This window comes from Anomaloglossus baeobatrachus, chromosome 2, assembly GCF_048569485.1.
Source record: "Anomaloglossus baeobatrachus isolate aAnoBae1 chromosome 2, aAnoBae1.hap1, whole genome shotgun sequence".
In the NCBI taxonomy this organism is placed as follows: domain Eukaryota; kingdom Metazoa; phylum Chordata; class Amphibia; order Anura; family Aromobatidae; genus Anomaloglossus; species Anomaloglossus baeobatrachus.
This window is the reverse complement of record NC_134354.1, coordinates 297143646-297162252: the sequence shown is the minus strand read 5'-3', so window position 1 is coordinate 297162252 and position 18607 is coordinate 297143646. Positions and strand designations below refer to the sequence as shown.

The 18607-nt window shown below is 46.5% G+C and overlaps 1 protein-coding gene across 2 annotated transcripts in view; it reads left to right on the top strand.

The window, feature by feature from the left end:
• TADA2A (transcriptional adaptor 2A) overlaps positions 1-18607 on the top strand; it is a 187145-nt gene that overhangs the window by 84897 nt on the left and 83641 nt on the right. For both annotated transcript variants that reach the window (XM_075333839.1, XM_075333840.1), the window contains exons 8-9: positions 3572-3635; positions 10949-10992. In XM_075333839.1, the coding sequence (XP_075189954.1) occupies positions 3572-3635; positions 10949-10992 (108 nt within the window). The remainder of the gene's footprint in view (positions 1-3571; positions 3636-10948; positions 10993-18607) is intronic.

The following is an 18607-nucleotide window of genomic DNA, read 5'->3' as shown; positions in this document are numbered from 1 at the left end:
AACAGTCTATTCAGTAGTACTATCAGCTGTGTATCCACCAGACTTCTGCACAACACAACTGATGGTCCCAACCCCATTTATAAGGCAAGAAATCCCACTTATTAAACCTGACAGGGCACACCTGTGAAGTGCAAACCATCTCTGGTGACTACCTCTTGAAGCTCATCAAGAGAATGCGAAGAGTGTGCAAAGCAGTAATCAAAGCAAAAGGTGGCTACTTTGAAGAACCTAAAATATAAGACATTTTCAGTTGTTTCACAATTTTTTTTAAGTATTTCATTCCACATGTGTTAATTCATAGTGTTGATGCCTTCGATGTGAATCTACAATTTTCAGAGTCCTGAAAATAAAGAAAACTCTTTGAATGAGAAGGTGTGTACAAACTTTTGGTCTGTACTGTATGTATGTATGTATGTATATATATATATATATATATATATATCTATATATATAATTGCCTTATTCTGTCTGTCTGTCTGTCATGCTCCAAAATTGTGTCACGGTGACATTGTGTCACCGTGACATGTCCTTACGGTGACACAAAGCTGATTGGCCGCTGGGTTCGCCATGGCCCCGCCCCCCCCACACGGATTGGCCTCTCGCCCCGGCTGCGCCCCCACACGGATTGGCCAGCCGCTCGCCCAGGCTCTGCCCCCCCCACAGATTGGCCTCTCGCCCCGGCACCCTGCAGGCATTGGCAACTTGCCCACGCCACGCCCCGCCCCCCCCTCACGCAATAGACGTTAGCTCTCGCCCCCCCCCCCCCCCGCATTGCCCCGAACTAACACGGTCACGGAGCCACGAATCCCAGGTGAGTACTGTACTCTCCCCCCCCCCCCCCCCCCCTTTACCCCCCTCACCAACGGGAGCCCACATCAGCGTACGCCGCCGCCGTATGCTGGTGTTGGCTCCCGTGCGAGCGGGGGACGTGTTGCGCTGGTAACCATGCTTGCATAGTTACCAGTAAATCAAGGTCCTGCAGCGGCGCGACTTCCACACGCACAAACATAACAGCACACACACACGCATACACACACATCAGATCGCACTCACACACACCTCACACACACCTCACACACACCTCACACACACCTCACACACACCTCACACACACCTCACACACACCTCACACACACCTCACACACACCTCTCACACACCTCTCACACACCTCACACACACCTCACACACACCTCACACACACCTCACACACACCTCACACACACCTCACACACACCTCACACACACCTCACACACACCTCACACACACCTCACACACACATCGCATCCACACACTCACAGCATCTGGAGATATCGCTTGCTTCTCGGCCTCGATACTGTGCTGTTGTGATCTTCCAGGACCTGACGGAGGATCACATGGCCAGAGGCATGTGGTATGTCCGGATGTTGTGAGTATCAGCGCGTATGTGCGATATCGCCAGTGTCTGTGAGTGGATGCGATCGGGTGTGTGTGAGTGGATGCGATCGGGTGTGTGTGAGTGGATGCGATCGGGTGTGTGTGAGTGGATGCGATCGGGTGTGTGTGAGTGGATGCGATCGGGTGTGTGTGAGTGCATGCGATCGGGTGTGTGTGAGTGCATGCGATCGGGTGTGTGTGAGTGGATGCGATCGGGTGTGTGTGAGTGGATGCGATCGGGTGTGTGTGAGTGGATGCGATCGGGTGTGTGTGAGTGGATGCGATCGGGTGTGAGTGAGTGGATGCGAGGGGCTGAGGCTGGGGACAGAGAGGGGCTGAGGCTGGGGACAGAGAGGGGCTGAGGCTGGGGACAGAGAGGGGCTGAGGCTGGGGACAGAGAGGGGCTGAGGCTGGGGACAGAGAGGGGCTGAGGCTGGGGACAGAGAGGGGCTGAGGCTGGGGACAGAGAGGGGCTGAGGCTGGGGACAGAGAGGGGCTGAGGCTGGGGACAGAGAGGGGCTGAGGCTGGGGACAGAGAGGGGCTGAGGCTGGGGACAGAGAGGGGCTGAGGCTGGGGACAGAGAGGGGCTGAGGCTGGGGACAGAGAGGGGCTGAGGCTGGGGACAGAGAGGGGCTGGGGCTGGGGACAGAGAGGGGCTGGGGCTGGGGACAGAGAGGGGCTGGGGCTGGGGACAGAGAGGGGCTGGGGCTGGGGACAGAGAGGGGCTGAGGCTGGGGACAGAGAGGGGCTGAGGCTGGGGACAGAGAGGGGCTGAGGCTGGGGACAGAGAGGGGCTGAGGCTGGGGACAGAGAGGGGCTGAGGCTGGGGACAGAGAGGGGCTGAGGCTGGGGACAGAGAGGCTGATGCTGCGGGTAGAGAGGCTGATGCTGGTGCAGCATGGGGGATGGAGCACAATGGGGGGTGCGCAGCATGGGGGATGGAGCACGTTTGGGAGTGCGCAGCATGGGGGATGGAGCACGTTTGGGAGTGCGCAGCATGGCGGATGGAGCACGTTTGGGAGTGCGCAGCATGGCGGATGGAGCACGTTTGGGAGTGCGCAGCATGGCGGATGGAGCACGTTTGGGAGTGCGCAGCATGGCGGATGGAGCACGTTTGGGAGTGCGCAGCATGGCGGATGGAGCACGTTTGGGAGTGCGCAGCATGGCGGATGGAGCACGTTTGGGAGTGCGCAGCATGGCGGATGGAGCACGTTTGGGAGTGCGCAGCATGGCGGATGGAGCACGTTTGGGAGTGCGCAGCATGGCGGATGGAGCACGTTTGGGAGTGCGCAGCATGGCGGATGGAGCACGTTTGGGAGTGCGCAGCATGGCGGATGGAGCACGTTTGGGAGTGAGCAGCATGGCGGATGGAGCACGATGGGGAGTGCGCAGCATGGCGGATGGTGCACGTTTGGGAGTGCGTAGCATGGCGGATGGTGCACGTTTGGGAGTGCGCAGCATGGCGGATGGAGCACGATGGGAAGTGCGCTGCATGGGGGATGGAGCACAATGGGAAGTGCACACCTCCCCCCCAACACACACGCGCGCACTGCACTGCACAACACACCACACACACACACACACACACACACACACACACACACTGGGAACCACAAACAACTGCCCTACACAGACACCTACACACACAGACAACGCTGCACACACACAACACCCAACACACAAACACTGCGGCACACACAAATATACGCACATACCGCACAACACACACATTGCACAAAACATACCTCCCCCCAAAACACACCACACACACACAAACCGCGCAACACACAACGCTACAGACACACAGCGCTCCACAAACAACGCAACACACATACAACACCGCTCTCACCCCCGTCACACCCAGACAACACCCAGAACATGTACAGCGCCTACACAAACACTTGGTAACTACACACAACATATATATATATATATATATATATATATATATATATATATATATATATATATATATATATAACAAAAATCATACATGAACTACACAATACGTAAATTCTAGAATACCCGATGCGTAGAATCGGGCCACCTTCTAGTATATATATATTTACTTAAACCTCAAAGCATTAATTATTCTGTGCATAGTGGTGCAGCTTTTTCCCCATGACATTTTTTTCCACATTTTTTTTCTCTACAGGTTTAAAAATTGCTGTTGTTGACATTTACCATTCTCGATTGAAAGAGAGACAGCGTCGGAAAAGGTAGGGTAATAGTTTTTCTGTTATTCTAAATTTCCCGAGGGGAGGGAATACTGATAATAGTAAACAATTCTGTTCTTTTGTTGTACTCAGTAGAGAAGTGTACTGTTAAAAAAAAAAAAAAAAAAAAAAAAAAATGTATTTTTTTAGTTACTGGATTCAACTCATGCTTATCCTATAGTATTCTGGGTCTAAATGTTTGGTGGTAAAAATTGAAGAAAGAGGGGGTAAAAAAGTAACACATTTATAAATATTCACAAATGTGATTTGTTTTGATACAATGTGTATATGGGGAGGTAGAGGGTGAAGCATTTCTGCACAATGTAGTATAACAATCAGTAAAAAGTATGGATAAATTGTTAATATTCTAATGTGTAACATTGTAACTAAATGTCAGACTAGAGTTTTTAAATACAGTGCCTTGTGAAAGTATTCGGCCCATTTGAATTTTTAAACCTTTTCCCACATTTCAGGCTTCAAACATAAAGATAAAAATGTTAATGTTATGGTGAAGAATCAACAAGTGGGACACAATTGTGAAGTTAACAATTTCGTATATTGCATATTTTAAACTTTTATAAAAATTCAGGTCTGGACTTTGACTTGGCCATTCTAACACCTGGATACGTTTATTTATGAACCATTCCATTGTAGATTTTTTACAAATCTCCGTCCCAGTCTCAGGTCTTTTGCAGACTCCAACAGGTTTTCTTCAAGAATGGTCCTGTATTTGGCTCCATCCATCTTCCCATCAATTTTAACCCTCTTCCCTGTCCCTGCTGAATAAAAGCAGGCCCAAACCATGATGCTGCCACCACCATGTTTGACAGTGGGGATGGTGTGTTCAGGGTGATGAGCTGTGTTGCTTTTACGCCAAACATATAGTTTGGCTTTGTGCCCAAATAGTTCGATTTTGGTTTCATCTAACCAGAGCACCTTCTTCCACATGTTTGGTGTGTCCCCGAGGTGGCTTGTGGCAAACTTTAAACAAAACAAATATCTTTGAGAAATAGCTTTCTCCTTGCCACTCTTCCATAAAGGCCAGATTTAGGAAGTGTACGACTGATTGTTGTCCTATGGACAGACTCTCCCACCTCAGCTGTAGATCTCTGCAGTTCATCCAGAGTGATCATGGGCCTCTTGGCTGCATCTCTGATCAGTCTTTTCCTTGTTTGAGATGAAAGTTTGGATGGACGGCCGGGTCTTTGTAGATTTGCAGTGTTATGATACTCCTTCCATTTCAATATGTTCGCTTGCACAGTGCTTCTTGGGATGTTTAACCCCTTCACCCCCGGCCACTAAAACACCCTAATGACCGGGCCATTTTTTGCAATTCTGACCAGTGTCACTTTGACAGGTTATAACTCTGGAATGCTTCAACGGATCCTGGCGATTCTGACATTGTTTTTTCGTCACATATTGTACTTCATGTCAGTTGTAAATTTAGGCCGATACTTTTTGCGTTTATTTGTGAAAATTTAGGAAATAGTGCGAAAATTTTGAAAATTTCGCAATTTTCAAACTTTGAAAATTTATGCCCATAAATCTGAGAGATATGTCACACAAAATAGTACGAAATAACATTTCCCACTTGTCTACTTTACATCAGCGCAATTTTCGAAAGAACTTTTTTTTTCGTTAGGAAGTTAGAAGGGGTCAAAGTTCATCAGCAATTTCTAATTTTTCCAACAAAATTTACAAAGTAATTTTTTTAGGGACCACATCACATTTGAGGTGACTTTGAGAGGCCTAGGTGACAGAAAATACCCAAAAGTGACCCCATTCTGAAAACTGCACCCCTCACACTGCTCAAAACCACATCCAAGAAGTTTATTAACCCTTTAGGTGCTTCACAGCAACCAAAGCAATGTGGAAGGAAAAAATGAAAATTTTACTTTTTAACACAAAAATATTACTTTAGCCATAACATTTTCATTTTCACAAGGGAGAAAAGAGAAAGTGCACCCTACAATTTATTGTGCATTTTCTCCTGAGTACGCTGACACCCCATATGGGGTAAAAATCAATTGTTTGGGTGCACGGCAGAGGTCGAAAGGGAAGGAGTGCCATTTGAATTTTTGAACGCAAAATTAGCTGCACTCATTAGCGGACGCCATGTCGGGTTTGAAGACCCCATGAGGTGCCTAAACAATGGAGCTCCCCCACAAGTGACCCCATTTTTTTGAAACTAGAGCCCTCAAATAATTTTTCTAGATGTTTGGTGAGCACTTTGAACACCTGGGGGCTTCACAGAAGTTTATAACGTTGAGCCGTGAAAAGAAAAAAAAAAATTTTACCACAAAACTGTTGCTTCAACTAGGTAGCTTTTTTTTCACAAGGGTATCGGGAAAAAATGCAACTTAAAATGTGTTGTCCATTTTCTCCTGAGTACGCAGATACCTCATATGTGGTGGAAATCAAATGTTTGGGCACACGGCAGAGCTCGAAAGGGAAGGAGTGCCATTTGAATTTTTGAACGCAAAATTAGCTGCACTCATTAGCGGACGCCATGTCGGGTTTGAAGACCCCCTGAGGTGCCTAAACAATGGAGCTCCCCCCACAAGTGACCCCATTTTGGAAACTTGAGCCCTCAAATAATTTTTCTAGAGGTTTGGTGAGCACTTTGAACCCCTGGAGGCTTCACAGAAGTTTATAAAGTTGAGCTGTGAAAAGAATTTTTTTTTTTTTTTACCACAAAACTGGTGCTTCAACTAAATAGCTTTTTTTTCCACAAGGGTATCAGGAAAAAATAAACCATGAAATTTATAGTGCATTTTTTCCTGAGTACGACGATACCTCATATGTGGTGGAAAGTAATTGTTTGGGCGCATGGCGGGGCTCAGAAGAGAAGGAGCACCATTTGACAGCAAAATTTGTTTGAATCATTAGCGGATACCATGTCACGTTGGAGACCCCTGAGGTGCCTAAACAATGGAGCTCCCCCACAAGTGACCCCATTTTGGAAACTAGACCCCTCAAGGAGTTTATCTAGATGTTTAGTGAGCCCCAAGGGGCTCCACAGAAGTTGATGATGTTGAGCCATGAATACAATTTTCTTTTGTTTTACCACAGAACTGTTACTTGAACCAGGTAGCTTTTTTTGTCACAAGGGTATCAGGGAAAAAATGCACCATAAAACGTATTGTGTAATTTCTCCTGAGTACGCAGATGCCTCACATGTGGTGGAAAGTAATTGTTGGGCGCATGGCGTGGCTCAGAAGAGAAGGGCACCATTTGGCAGCAAAATTGGTTGGAATCATTAGCGGACGCCATGTAACGTTTTTAGACCCCCTCCCTATGGTGCCTTAACAGTGGAGCTCCCCCACAAATTACCCCATTTTGGAACTAGACCCCTCAAGGAATTTATCTAGATGTTTAGTGAGCCCCTTGTACCCCCAGGGGCTCCACTGAAAGTTGATAACATTGAACCGTGAAAATTATTTATTTTTTTTTTTATTTTTTTTTTAAATTTTTGCAGCAACAAGGTAGCTTTTTTTTTTTTCTTTTTACAACGGTATCAGGAAAAAATGCACCATAAAACGTATTGTGCAATTTTTCCCGAGTACGCAGATACCTCATATGTGGTGGAAATCAATTGTTTGGTCGCATGGCGGGGCTCAGAAGACAAGGAACGCCATCTGACTTTTCAAACGCACAGACGCAGTGCACTGATCGGCCGCTGCAGGAGGCACGGTTGGATGAGATACAAAAAGCGCTGGGGATACGGGAAAAAAAAAGTCACGCCAAAAATTGAGCAGGGATGCTGATCCGCGCTCAGCGGGACGCACGGACAGATGCGATACTTTTTTTTCCGTATCCCCGACGCTTTTTGTATCGCATCAGTCCGTGTGTCCCGCCGAGCGCTGATCAGGGATGCACAGAACGGATCGGCATCCCTGCTCAATTTTTGGCGTGACTTTTTTTTCCCGTATCCCCGATGCTTTTTGTCACGACAAAAATTGAGCAGGGATGCCGATCCGTTATCTGCATCCCTGATCAGCGCTCTGCGGGACGCACGGACGCATGAGGTGTAAAAATGGACAGGGGATAGAGGGAAAAAAAAGAAAAAGAAAAAGTTATACTCACAGTACCCAGAGGATTAGCAGGAGGAACAGCTTTACAGGAGCAGCAGGCAGGAAGTTGGACAGCTCAGCAGAAGACCCAGGAAGAAGGACCCAGCGATGGAGGCAGATGTGATCGGGCCAGTGAAGACCTCGGAGGACCCCTCCGGTGAAGACAGGTAAGGGGACGTCGGGGGGGACAGCAGAGGGGGAGGGGGAGAGCAGAGGAGGAGGGAGATCCCGGAGGAGCTGCAGAATAGAGATCACGGGGGAGGCCGGCAGATTGGGATGTCGGGGGGGCAGATTGGGATGTCGGGGGGGGCAGATTGGGATGTCGGGGGGGCAGATTGGGATGGCGGGGGGGGCAGATTGGGATGGCGGGGGGGCAGATTGGGATGGCGGGGGGGCAGATTGGGATGGCGGGGGGGCAGATTGGTATGGCGGGGGGGGCAGATTGGGATGGCGGGGGGGCAGATTGGGATGGCGGGGGGGCAGATTGGGATGGCGGGGGGGCAGATTGGGATGGCGGGGGGGGGGGGAAGATTGGGATGGCGGGGGGGGGGGGCAGATTGGGATGGCGGGGGGGTAGATTGGGATGGCGGGGGGGGGCAGATCGCAGGGGGGCACGGGCAGGGGCCATTACTGGAGCGCGCAGGAGCAATCACAGGAGCGCGCAGGGGCTGCAAGGTGAGCACAATACTCACCGCTCCTGCTCCACGTGACAACAGCGGCAGCAGCAGCAGTGGCGTGGTACCACTAGTACCAGCCAGTGCTGCACGCTGCAGACATGTTGGGGGAGGGTCCCCAGACCAGCACAGGCCTGGGGAGGGCGGCCACCAGCAAATCAAACCGCCCCACTGCACACTGATTGGAGCGATTGCGCGTCATAGCACGATTGCTCCAATCAGTAGTGCAGGGGCTGGGGGCGGCATGTTTGAGATCCACCTATGATCTGCTGTACCTGCTACGGCATCTCATAGCCGGACCTCACTGTATCGCACTATTTCTGGCATTATTTTTACCAAAATCAGTGCGAAAGATGTGGTTGGCGGTTCAGATTTGAACAGCCAATCACATCGATCGTCGATGGGGGGGTGGCGATGCCACCCCCCCTGGGGTGAAGCAAAGGTCCCCTGCTGTAAGAAACAGCCGGTGACATCATTTGAAAGCCGTTGCTATGGCCACGGCAATCAAATGAACTTTAGGCAGTAAAATTACGTCCCTGGTCGTTAAGTCACGTTAAAATAGGACGTAATTTTACTGCCCGCGGTCGTGAAGGGGTTAAAGTTTTGGAAATCTTTTTGTAACCAAATCCGTCTTTAACCCCTTTAGCCCCCGGGCACTTTCCGTTTTTGCGTTTTGGTTTTTTGCTCCTTTTCTTCCGAGAGCGGTAACTTTTTTTTTATTTTTCCGTCAATCTTGCCATATGAAGGCTTGTTTTTTGCGGGACGAGTTGTACTTTTAAATGAAACCATAGGATTTACCATATAGTGTACTGGAAAACAGCAAAAAAATCTAAGTGTGGAAAAACTGCAAAAAAGTGTGATCGCACAATAGTTTTTGGGATGTTTTATTCACAGTGTTCACTATATGGTAAAACTGATGTATCTATGTGATGCCTCAGGTCAGTGCGAGTTTGTAGACACCAAACATGTATAGGTGTACTTGTATCTAAGGGGTTAAAAAAATTCACAAGTTTGTCCAATAAAAGTGGCGCACGTTTTGCGCCATTTTCCGAAACACGTAGCATTCTCCTTTTTCGGGATCTATGGCTCAGTGACGGCTTATTTTTTGCTAATTAGGATAACTGAAGTGAGCACTAATATATATTATGAGTGCAAGCCAAAAAAATACATAGTACATAAGGCTGCACATCAAAGCTAGATAATAAGCATACCGAAAAACATTGAAGCATACAATGAAAAATGCCACTTGCTAACTTGAAAGTGGCTTATTTTTTGCGCCTCGAGCTAACATTTTTAATGGTACCATTTTTGCGCAGATGCTACATTTTGATCGCCTGTTATTGCATTTTGCGTAAAACATGCAGCGACCAAAAAACGTAATTTTGGCATTTGGAATTTTTTTGCCACTACGCTGTTTACCAATCAGAATTGATTTTATATTTTGATTGGGCATTTCTGAACGCGGCGATACCAAATGTGTATATTTATTTATTTTTTAACCCTTTAATTTTCACTGTGGTGAAAGGGGGGTGATTTGAACTTTTAGGGTTTTTTTTTTTTATTTTTTTTTATTTTTTAAAACTTTTTTTTTTACTTTTTTTTTTATTTTATTAGTCCCCCTAGGGGGCTATAGCGATCAGCAATCCGATCGCTCTTATCTATCTGCTGATCACAGCTATACAGCTGTAAACAGCAGATTCAGTCACTTCCAGTTTCATTCGGCTCCAGGCCGGGTGAAAACGAAAGTGAAACTTCGTAGCTGCAGGCGTCATCACATGACCCTGTGCTACGATGGTAACCACCGAAAGTCACGTGATCACTCACGTGACTTCCGGTGGGGGTAGCGGTAAGTAAAAAACATGGCCGCGCGCATATAGAGCTCGCTGCCAGACTTTGGCAGCGAGATTTAAGGGGTTAAATGTTGCGAGTGGAAGCGATTCCACTCGCAACATGCAGGCACACATCTCAGCTGTTGAAAACAGCTGATGTGTGCCGACCGCCGCCTCCAGCCCGCGGCAGGGAGCAGGGCTTAACGGGTCACGCTCCATGACTGATAGATCCGTCCAAGGTCGTGAAGGGGTTAAACTTCTCCATAACAGTCTCACTGACCTGTCTGTTCTGTTCCTTGGTCTTCATGATGCTCTCTGCGCTTTAAACAGAACACTGAGACTATCACAGAGCAGGTGCATTTATAAGGAGACTTGATTACACACAGGTGGCTTATATTATCATCATCAGTCATTTAGGACAACATTGGATCACTCAACGAACCTCTGGAGTGAGTTTGCTGCACTGAAAGTAAAGGGGACGAATAATATTGCACGCCCCAATTTTCAGTTATTTATTTTTTGAAAAAGTTTAAAATAAGCAATAAATTTCGTTCAACTTCACAATTGTGTCCCACTTGTTGATTCTTCACCATAACATTAAAATTTTAATCTTTTATGTTTGAAGCCTGAAATGTGGGAAAAGGTTTAAAAATTCAAGGGGGCCGAATACTTTCGTAAGGCACTGTATATACATTGTATGGTATTTGATTGTCCTTTAATGATTTGTTTTTCCTCTGTAGAATAATAAGAGAACATGGCCTTATAAATCTGAGAAAATTCCAAAGTGAGTAGTTTATACGTTTATACTCTCAAAAATGCTGAATTCTGCGATAATGTGTCGAGAAATCCAGTGGAGTCCTTTTTCTCCCTCACCCCTTGAAGGGGTTTTTATAGAGAGCTGTCACTCTAATAATCTTTCTCAGATTCTTCATTGGTATACACAGAAAAGATGGGTGAAAGGGGTTGTCTAATACCTATAAAGCCATTTATAAATACCCATCTTTAAGCCGTAACAGCCTTTTGTAAGTTGCTTTATTATTAAATTCCCTACATTTCTTCTTATTTTCCTATTTCTCATATGTGGTGTGTTTTTTTTGTTTTTTTTACTTCATGTGACAATTTGTTTGAGTGAAGTCTCAAACTGGACCTCCCAGGAGGCTGGGGCTGCACTCACTTCTCTGCAGGGTCTATCACCCCTCCTGAAACAGGATCTCATCAGGGGGCGGTGCTGGGGGCACTTGGCATAGCTACTCACCTTGTCGTCCCCTGATGATATCCTGGTTCAGTAGAGGAGATCAATAAGTGACCATGTCTTCACTTTACTAGAGAGAGGTGTTCCCATCATACTGAGGGCACCAGTTTGGCCCAAGGACCCTGGTATGTGGCAAATCTCACAAATGCATCATTGACCTTCCCTGATTGTCAAACTCTCCTTTCCCAGAGTCTCCTCTTCCATCAGAATTCACTGTTGCTCATTATAACGGCATGTGTTGTGAATCTCAGTTATGCTTTTGCTGCTGTGACGCTCCCTCTTGTGGCCAGGAATGGTTTGGACAGAGACCAGATGTGCTGGAGCAATGGGCGTTTCCATTGCTAACTCTCTGCCTATTTAAACCTTGGTCTGCTAGCAGTCTGAGCCGATTCTCATTTGTTCTTTAGTTTACCAGCCTTCTCATCTTGCTCCAGACCACATCTACCCCAGATAAGTGCTCGGTTCTTTGTTAGTTGTTTTGTTCTTTTTTTCTTATCTGGGTTTGTCATTTATTGTGGTTATTGTCAGTTCATTTGCATGCAGGAATCTTCCCTCTTTGTTGATTAGCTGGGAAGCTCCCTGCAGCTATGTTTGGAGTTTGCTCCTATAAGTCCATGTGTTTGTTGCTTCTTGAATTTGTAACAGTTCCTGTTTTTTGTTCATTGGTTTGACAAGAGCACCTGATATGACTTTTTGTACTATCAGGTATTTGGATTTTTGTAGGGTTTTTCTCTGGCCACCAGCAGCCCCTTTCCTATCCTTTCCTATTTAGTCAATGGGGCCTCACCTTTGCTAATTCTATCATCCATCTGTGTATTTGTTTTCCTACAGTGCCTACAAGTAGTATTCAACCCCCTGCAGATTTAGCAGGTTTACACATTCGGAATTAACTTGGCATTGTGACATTTGGACTGTAGATCAGCCTGGAAGTGTGAAATGCACTGCAGCAAAAAAGAATGTTATTTCTTTTTTTATTTTTTTTTTTAAATTGTGAAAAGTTTATTCAGAGGGTCATTTATTATTCAACCCCTCAAACCACCAGAATTCTGTTTGGTTCCCCTAAAGTATTAAGAAGTATTTCAGGCACAAAGAACAATGAGCTTCACATGTTTGGATTAATTATCTTTTTTTCCAGCCTTTTCTGACTAATTAAGACCCTCCCCAAACTTGTGAACAGCACTCATACTTGGTCAACATGGGAAAGACAAAGGAGCATTCTAAGGCCATCAGAAACAAGATCGTGGAGGGTCACAAGGCTGGCAAGGGGTACAAAACCCTTTCCAAGGAGTTGGGCCTACCTGTCTCCACTGTTGGGAGCATCATCCGGTAGTGGAAGGCTTATGGAACTACTGTTAGCCTTCCACGGCCTGGACAGCCTTTGAAAGTTTCCACCCATGCCGAGGCCAGGCTTGTCTGAAGAGTCAAGGCTAACCCAAGGACAACAAGGAAGGAGCTCCGGGAAGATCTCATGGCAGTGGGGACATTGGTTTCAGTCAACACCATAAGTAACTTACTCCACCGCAATGGTCTCCGTTCCAGACGAGCCCGTAAGGTACCTTTACTTTCAAAGCGTCATGTCAAGGCTCGTCTACAGTTTGCTCATGATCACTTGGAGGACTCTGAGACAGACTGGTTCAAGGTTCTCTGGGCTGATGAGATCGGGATCTTTGGTGCCAACCACACATGTGACGTTTGGAGACTGGATGGCACTGCATACGACCCCAAGAATACCATCCCTACAGTCAAGCATGGTGGTGGCAGCATCATGCTGTGGGGCTGTTTCTCAGCCAAGGAGCCTGGCCATCTGGTCCGCATCCATGGGAAGATGGATAGCACGGCCTACCTGGAGATTTTGGCCAAGAACCTCCGCTCCTCCATCAAGGATCTTAAGAAGGGTCGTCATATCATCTTCCAACAAGACAACGACCCAAAGCACACAGCCAAGAAAACCAAGGCCTGGTTCAAGAGGGAAAAAATCAAGGTGTTGCAGTGGCCTAGTCAGTCTCCTGACCTTAACCCAATTGAAAACTTGTGGAAGGAGCTCAAGATTAAAGTCCACATGAGACACCCAAAGAACCTAGATAACTTGGAGAAGATCTGCATGGAGGAGTGGGCCAAGATAACTCCAGAGACCTGTGCCGGCCTGATCAGGTCTTATAAAAGACGATTATTAGCTGTAATTGCAAACAAGGGTTATTCCACAAAATATTAAACCTAGGGGTTGAATAATAATTGACCCACACTTTTATGTTGAAAATTTATTAAAATTTAACTGAGCAACATAACTTGTTGGTTTGTAAGATTTATGCATCTGTTATATAAATAATAATAAATTCTGCTCTTGTTTGAAGTTTGCAGGCTCTAACTTATTTGCATCTTATCAAACCTGCTAAATCTGCAGGGGCTTGAATACTACTTGGCACTGTATATCACCGTAGTCTTTGAATGTGGGGGGCTTGCTATACCTTTGCGGTCTATTACTGAGGCAGAGAGCTATTCATCCTTCCTTCAGAATCGCTAGTTCTCCGGCTGGGTTCGCGGTGCATAGGATGTTAGTTTACCCCTCAGCTACTTCTAGTGTTGATGGTTAGTAAGGGGATGGCGGCCAAATTAGTTGCCAATGCTCTTGTCACCTTTTTGTCAATGATCTATTGTGATCTTCCATGGTTCCGGATCATAACAGGCATGGCTGTTGAAGCTGCTTAGAGTGTCAGGCCTTTCTGATCCAGTTATTTAGACCATATTCAGGGTATACAAACTATCCATGTTTCGTATCTACCATTGCCCTTTGCAGGCCTATTTTCATTGGTGTTAGTTTAACTTCCCGCCTATGTCTTTTTTACCTTCTAGTTCTTCTATCCTTTGTGCAGTCAGTCATGAAGTCGGGACTGGCTCTTGGTTCCCTCAATGGCTAGGTTTCTGCCTTGGTTATTCTGCTCCAAAAAGACCTGGCTCCAAGCCGCAGATCAACACTAGTGCAACAAGGCCACCGAAACCCCAACTAGCCCCCCATACACACTTGGATCTTTGAGACTGCTGTATAATTTTGGATGCTCTTCACTCCTGCATCTTGAGTAGATTAACAGCTCACCGTTTGGCCTCTTCTGGAAGGTGGCTTTTCTTATAGCCGTTACTTCCATCAGGCGGGTTTCGGAGCTGGCTAGCTTCTCCTGTCTATCTCCAGTTCTCCTCTTTTATTTAGTGATGGTGGCATTGAGACCATTATCTCCCTTTCTCCTTAAGATGGTTTTGTCTTAATGAGCAAATTGTCCTTTCTTTTGTCCTTCACTCTCTTTGCATAAGCTGGATGTGGTCAGAGCTGTGCAGCACTATGGGTCTGTCACAGCTCCATTCAAATATTCAGATTCCTCGTTTGTAATTCTTGAAGGCCCACGCTGAGGCGTAGCTCATTCTAAGATGACCATTCCTGGCTGGATTCCATCTGCCTTCCTGGAATCATGTCAGGCAAGAGCACAAACTATACTGACTGTGGGAACCCCCTAGGCAGATTTGTGCTGCAACTCTGTAAGATGGCTACTTGGTCATCAGTTTACCTATTCTAAAGCGGGCTTTACACACTGCGATATCAGTCCCGATATCGCTAGTGTGGGTACCCGCCCCCATCTGTTGCTCGACACGGGCAAATCGCTGCCCGTGCCGCACAACATCGCCCAGACCCGTCACACATACTTACCTGCCTGGCGACGTCGCTGTGACCGGCGAACCGCCTCCTTTCTAAGGGTGCGGTCCATGCGGCGTCACAGCGATGTCACTGAGCGGCCGCCCTATAGCAGCGGAGGGGCGGAGCTGAGCAGGACGTAACATCCCGCCCAGGCAGGTAAGGAGAGCTTCCTCGTTCCTGCGGTGTCACACGAAGCGACGTGGGCTGCCGCAGGAACAACCTTGTTACTGCTGCAGTAACGATTTTTGAGAATGGACCCCCATGTCACCGATGAGCGACTTTGCACGTTTTTGCAACGATGCAAAATCGCTCACACGCAACGGCATCGCTAATGCGGCCGGATGTGCGTCACCAATTCCGTGACCCCAACGAGTTCGCATTAGCGATGTCGTAGCGTGTAAAGCCCCCTTAAGGGTTCAAACCGTTGCATCAGCAGACGCAAGTCTTGTCAGGACGGTGATGCAGGCAGTGGTCGCTAAGCCTAGCTTCTACGTGATAACAGTATGATTTTTATTTCCCCAACCTAGGGACTGCTTTAGGACGTCCAATGGTTCTTGAGAATAATGATTTGTGGCACTAGCTATAAAATCATCTTTGTAGCCTTTATTGAGGGGGTACATATCACTCTCTTGGGGTGCTTGTTCAGGTACCCATTTACATTTTTTTCCACAAGATGGTTTTGCTTTTCTTTAGTTCTTTTGCTGCTTCTGCTTTTTCACTTAGTAGCTTGTTGGCGATAGGCTAGATATACAGAGGCATGTAAACGTTTGGACAACTACTGTTATTGTGAACAGTTAAGCAAGTTAAAGATGAAATTATATCTAAAAGGCATAAAGTTAAAGATTACACATTTCCTTTGTATTTTAGGCAAAACAATAAAACATTTCATCTTTTACAATTTGAAAAATTACAAGAAAGAGAAAATGGGCTGATGCAAAAGTTTGGGCACCGTTGGAGATTTGTGTGCACTGATATATAACTTTGACCAAGGTTTCAGATGCTAACTAGACAATTAGGGCGGCGTTACACGGTACAATATATAGTGCGATATGTCGTCGGGGTCACTGAATTCGTGACACACATCCGGCATCGTTAGAGATGTTGTACCGTGTAACACCTCCGAACGACTGTTAACGAGCAAAAATACTCACCTTATCGTTGCTTGTTGACACGTTGTGCATTTCCATAATGTCGGTTCTCCTTCTGCGCGCCGGTTGTTCGTCGTTCCCGTGGCAGCACACATCGCTACGTGTGACACCCCAGGAACGACGCACAACAACTTACCTGCGTCCCGCCGGCAATGAGGAAGGAAGGAGGTGGGCGGGATGTTACGTCCCGCTCATCTCCGCCCCTCCGCTTCTATTAGGCGGCCGCTGTGTGACGTCGCTGTGACGCTGAACGTCCCTCCCCCTTCAGGAAGAGGATGTTCGCCGCCCACAGCGACGTCGTTGGGGAGGTAGGTACGTGTGACGGGGGTTAAACGACTTTGTGCGACACGGGCAATGAATTGCCCGTGACGCACAAACGATGGGGGCCGGTGCGATCGCTCATGCGATCGCACGATAAATCGTTGTGTGTAACGCTGCCCTTAGGGTTATGGTTTGTTTACTGTCATCGTTAGGAAAGGCCAGGTGACGCAAATTTCACAGCTTTATAAAAATCCAGCATCCTTTAACCTTGTTCCAAAAAAACGCAGCCATGGGTTCTTCTAAGCAGCTGCCTAGCACTCTGAAAATGGTGGATGCCCGCAAAGCAGGCTATTGGAAGATGGCAATGCATTTTTTAAGTGGCCCTTTCCAAGTTCGAAATGTAATTAAGAAATAGCAGTTAACAGGAACAGTGGAGGTTAAGATAAGGTCTTGAAGACCAAGCAAGAGCTGCTCATAGGATTGCAAGAGAGACAAATCAGAACCCTCGGTTGACTGCAAAAGACAGTACGATTTAGCAGACTCTGGAGTTGTAGTACATTGTTCTACTGTTCAGAGACACCTGCAGAAATATGGCCTTCATGGAAGAGTCATCAGAAGAAAATCTCTCCTGGGTCCTCGCCGTAAAATTCAGTCAGAAGTATGCAAAAGAGCATTTAAACAAGGCTTATGCAGAAACAAGTCATGTAGACTGATGAGGTTCAAATAAAACTATTTGGCCACAATGATCAAAGGTATGTGTGGAGAAAAAAAAGAGCACAAAATTTTAGGAAAAAGTCTCACCAACCATTAAGCATGGGGGTGGGTTAATCATGCTTTGAGGTTGTGTTGTAGTTAATGGCACAGAGCATATTTCACGGGTAGAGGGAATAATGGATTCAATGACATTTCAACAACTCCTTGACGCAAACATAACACCATCTGTAAGAAAGCTGAAGTTGAAAGAGGATGGCTTCTACAAATGGATACTAATCCTAAGCACAAATCAAAAACCACAATAGATTACATCAAAATGCAAAGTAAATGTGTCATCTTTAACTTTGCCTTTTAGAGATCATTTCATCTTGGGGTTCAAATCCCAAGTCCTGGGTTCAAATCCCACCAAGGACACTATCTCAAAGGAGTTTGTATGTTCTCCCTGCGTTTGCGTGGGTTTCCTCCGGGTACTCCGGTTTCCTCCCACACTCCAAAGACATACAGATAGGGACTCTAGATTGTGAGCCCTAATGGGGACACTATTGCCAATGTATGTAAAGCGCTGTGGAATTAATAGCGCTATATAAATGAATAAAATTATTATCTTTAACTTAACTGTTCACAACAATATTTATTTTGACCAGGGATGCCCAAACTTTTACATGCCACTGTAGTCAGGTCTGGAGGAGCAGACTTTTTATTTTTGTTAAGCTGCATTATTATTGTCATCCTCCAGGTGACGGCAGACTTAACCCACTGTTGTTCTTGTGTACTCCAATGAAGGTTACGAGAGAGATTTTTGGTAATTGCCAAAAATCTTAATTTCTCTCTGAGTTCAGACCCAGTTTACAAATATATATATATATATATATATATATATATATATATATATATATATATATACACCGTGTTTCCCCGAAAGTAAGACAGTGTCTTACTTTCTTTTTACCCCCAAAAGTACCACTATGTCTTACTTTCGGGGTATGTCTTATATTGGAAAAAATCCCACAGCAATCGCAGCAAGTCTCCATGCAATGTACCATATGGGGACTTGCCGCGATTGCACCCTAAGTGTACCGCAAGTTAAGGAAACTTAACTACCAGCGGCTGCACATGGCTGTGTGATTTTGTATGTTGTCCATGGTCCTGATGGACCACGGACAACATTACTGCAACATTTCAACATTTCTCGGTAGCCGAGCGCTCAGCTGAGCGCCCGACCGCCGGCATGTGTCAGCTCTCAGCTGAGCGCTAAGCCGCCGGCATGTCAGGGCGTTCAGCTGAGCGCCAGACCGCCGGCATGTGTCAGCTCTCAGCTGAGCGCTTTGCCGGCAGCATGTCA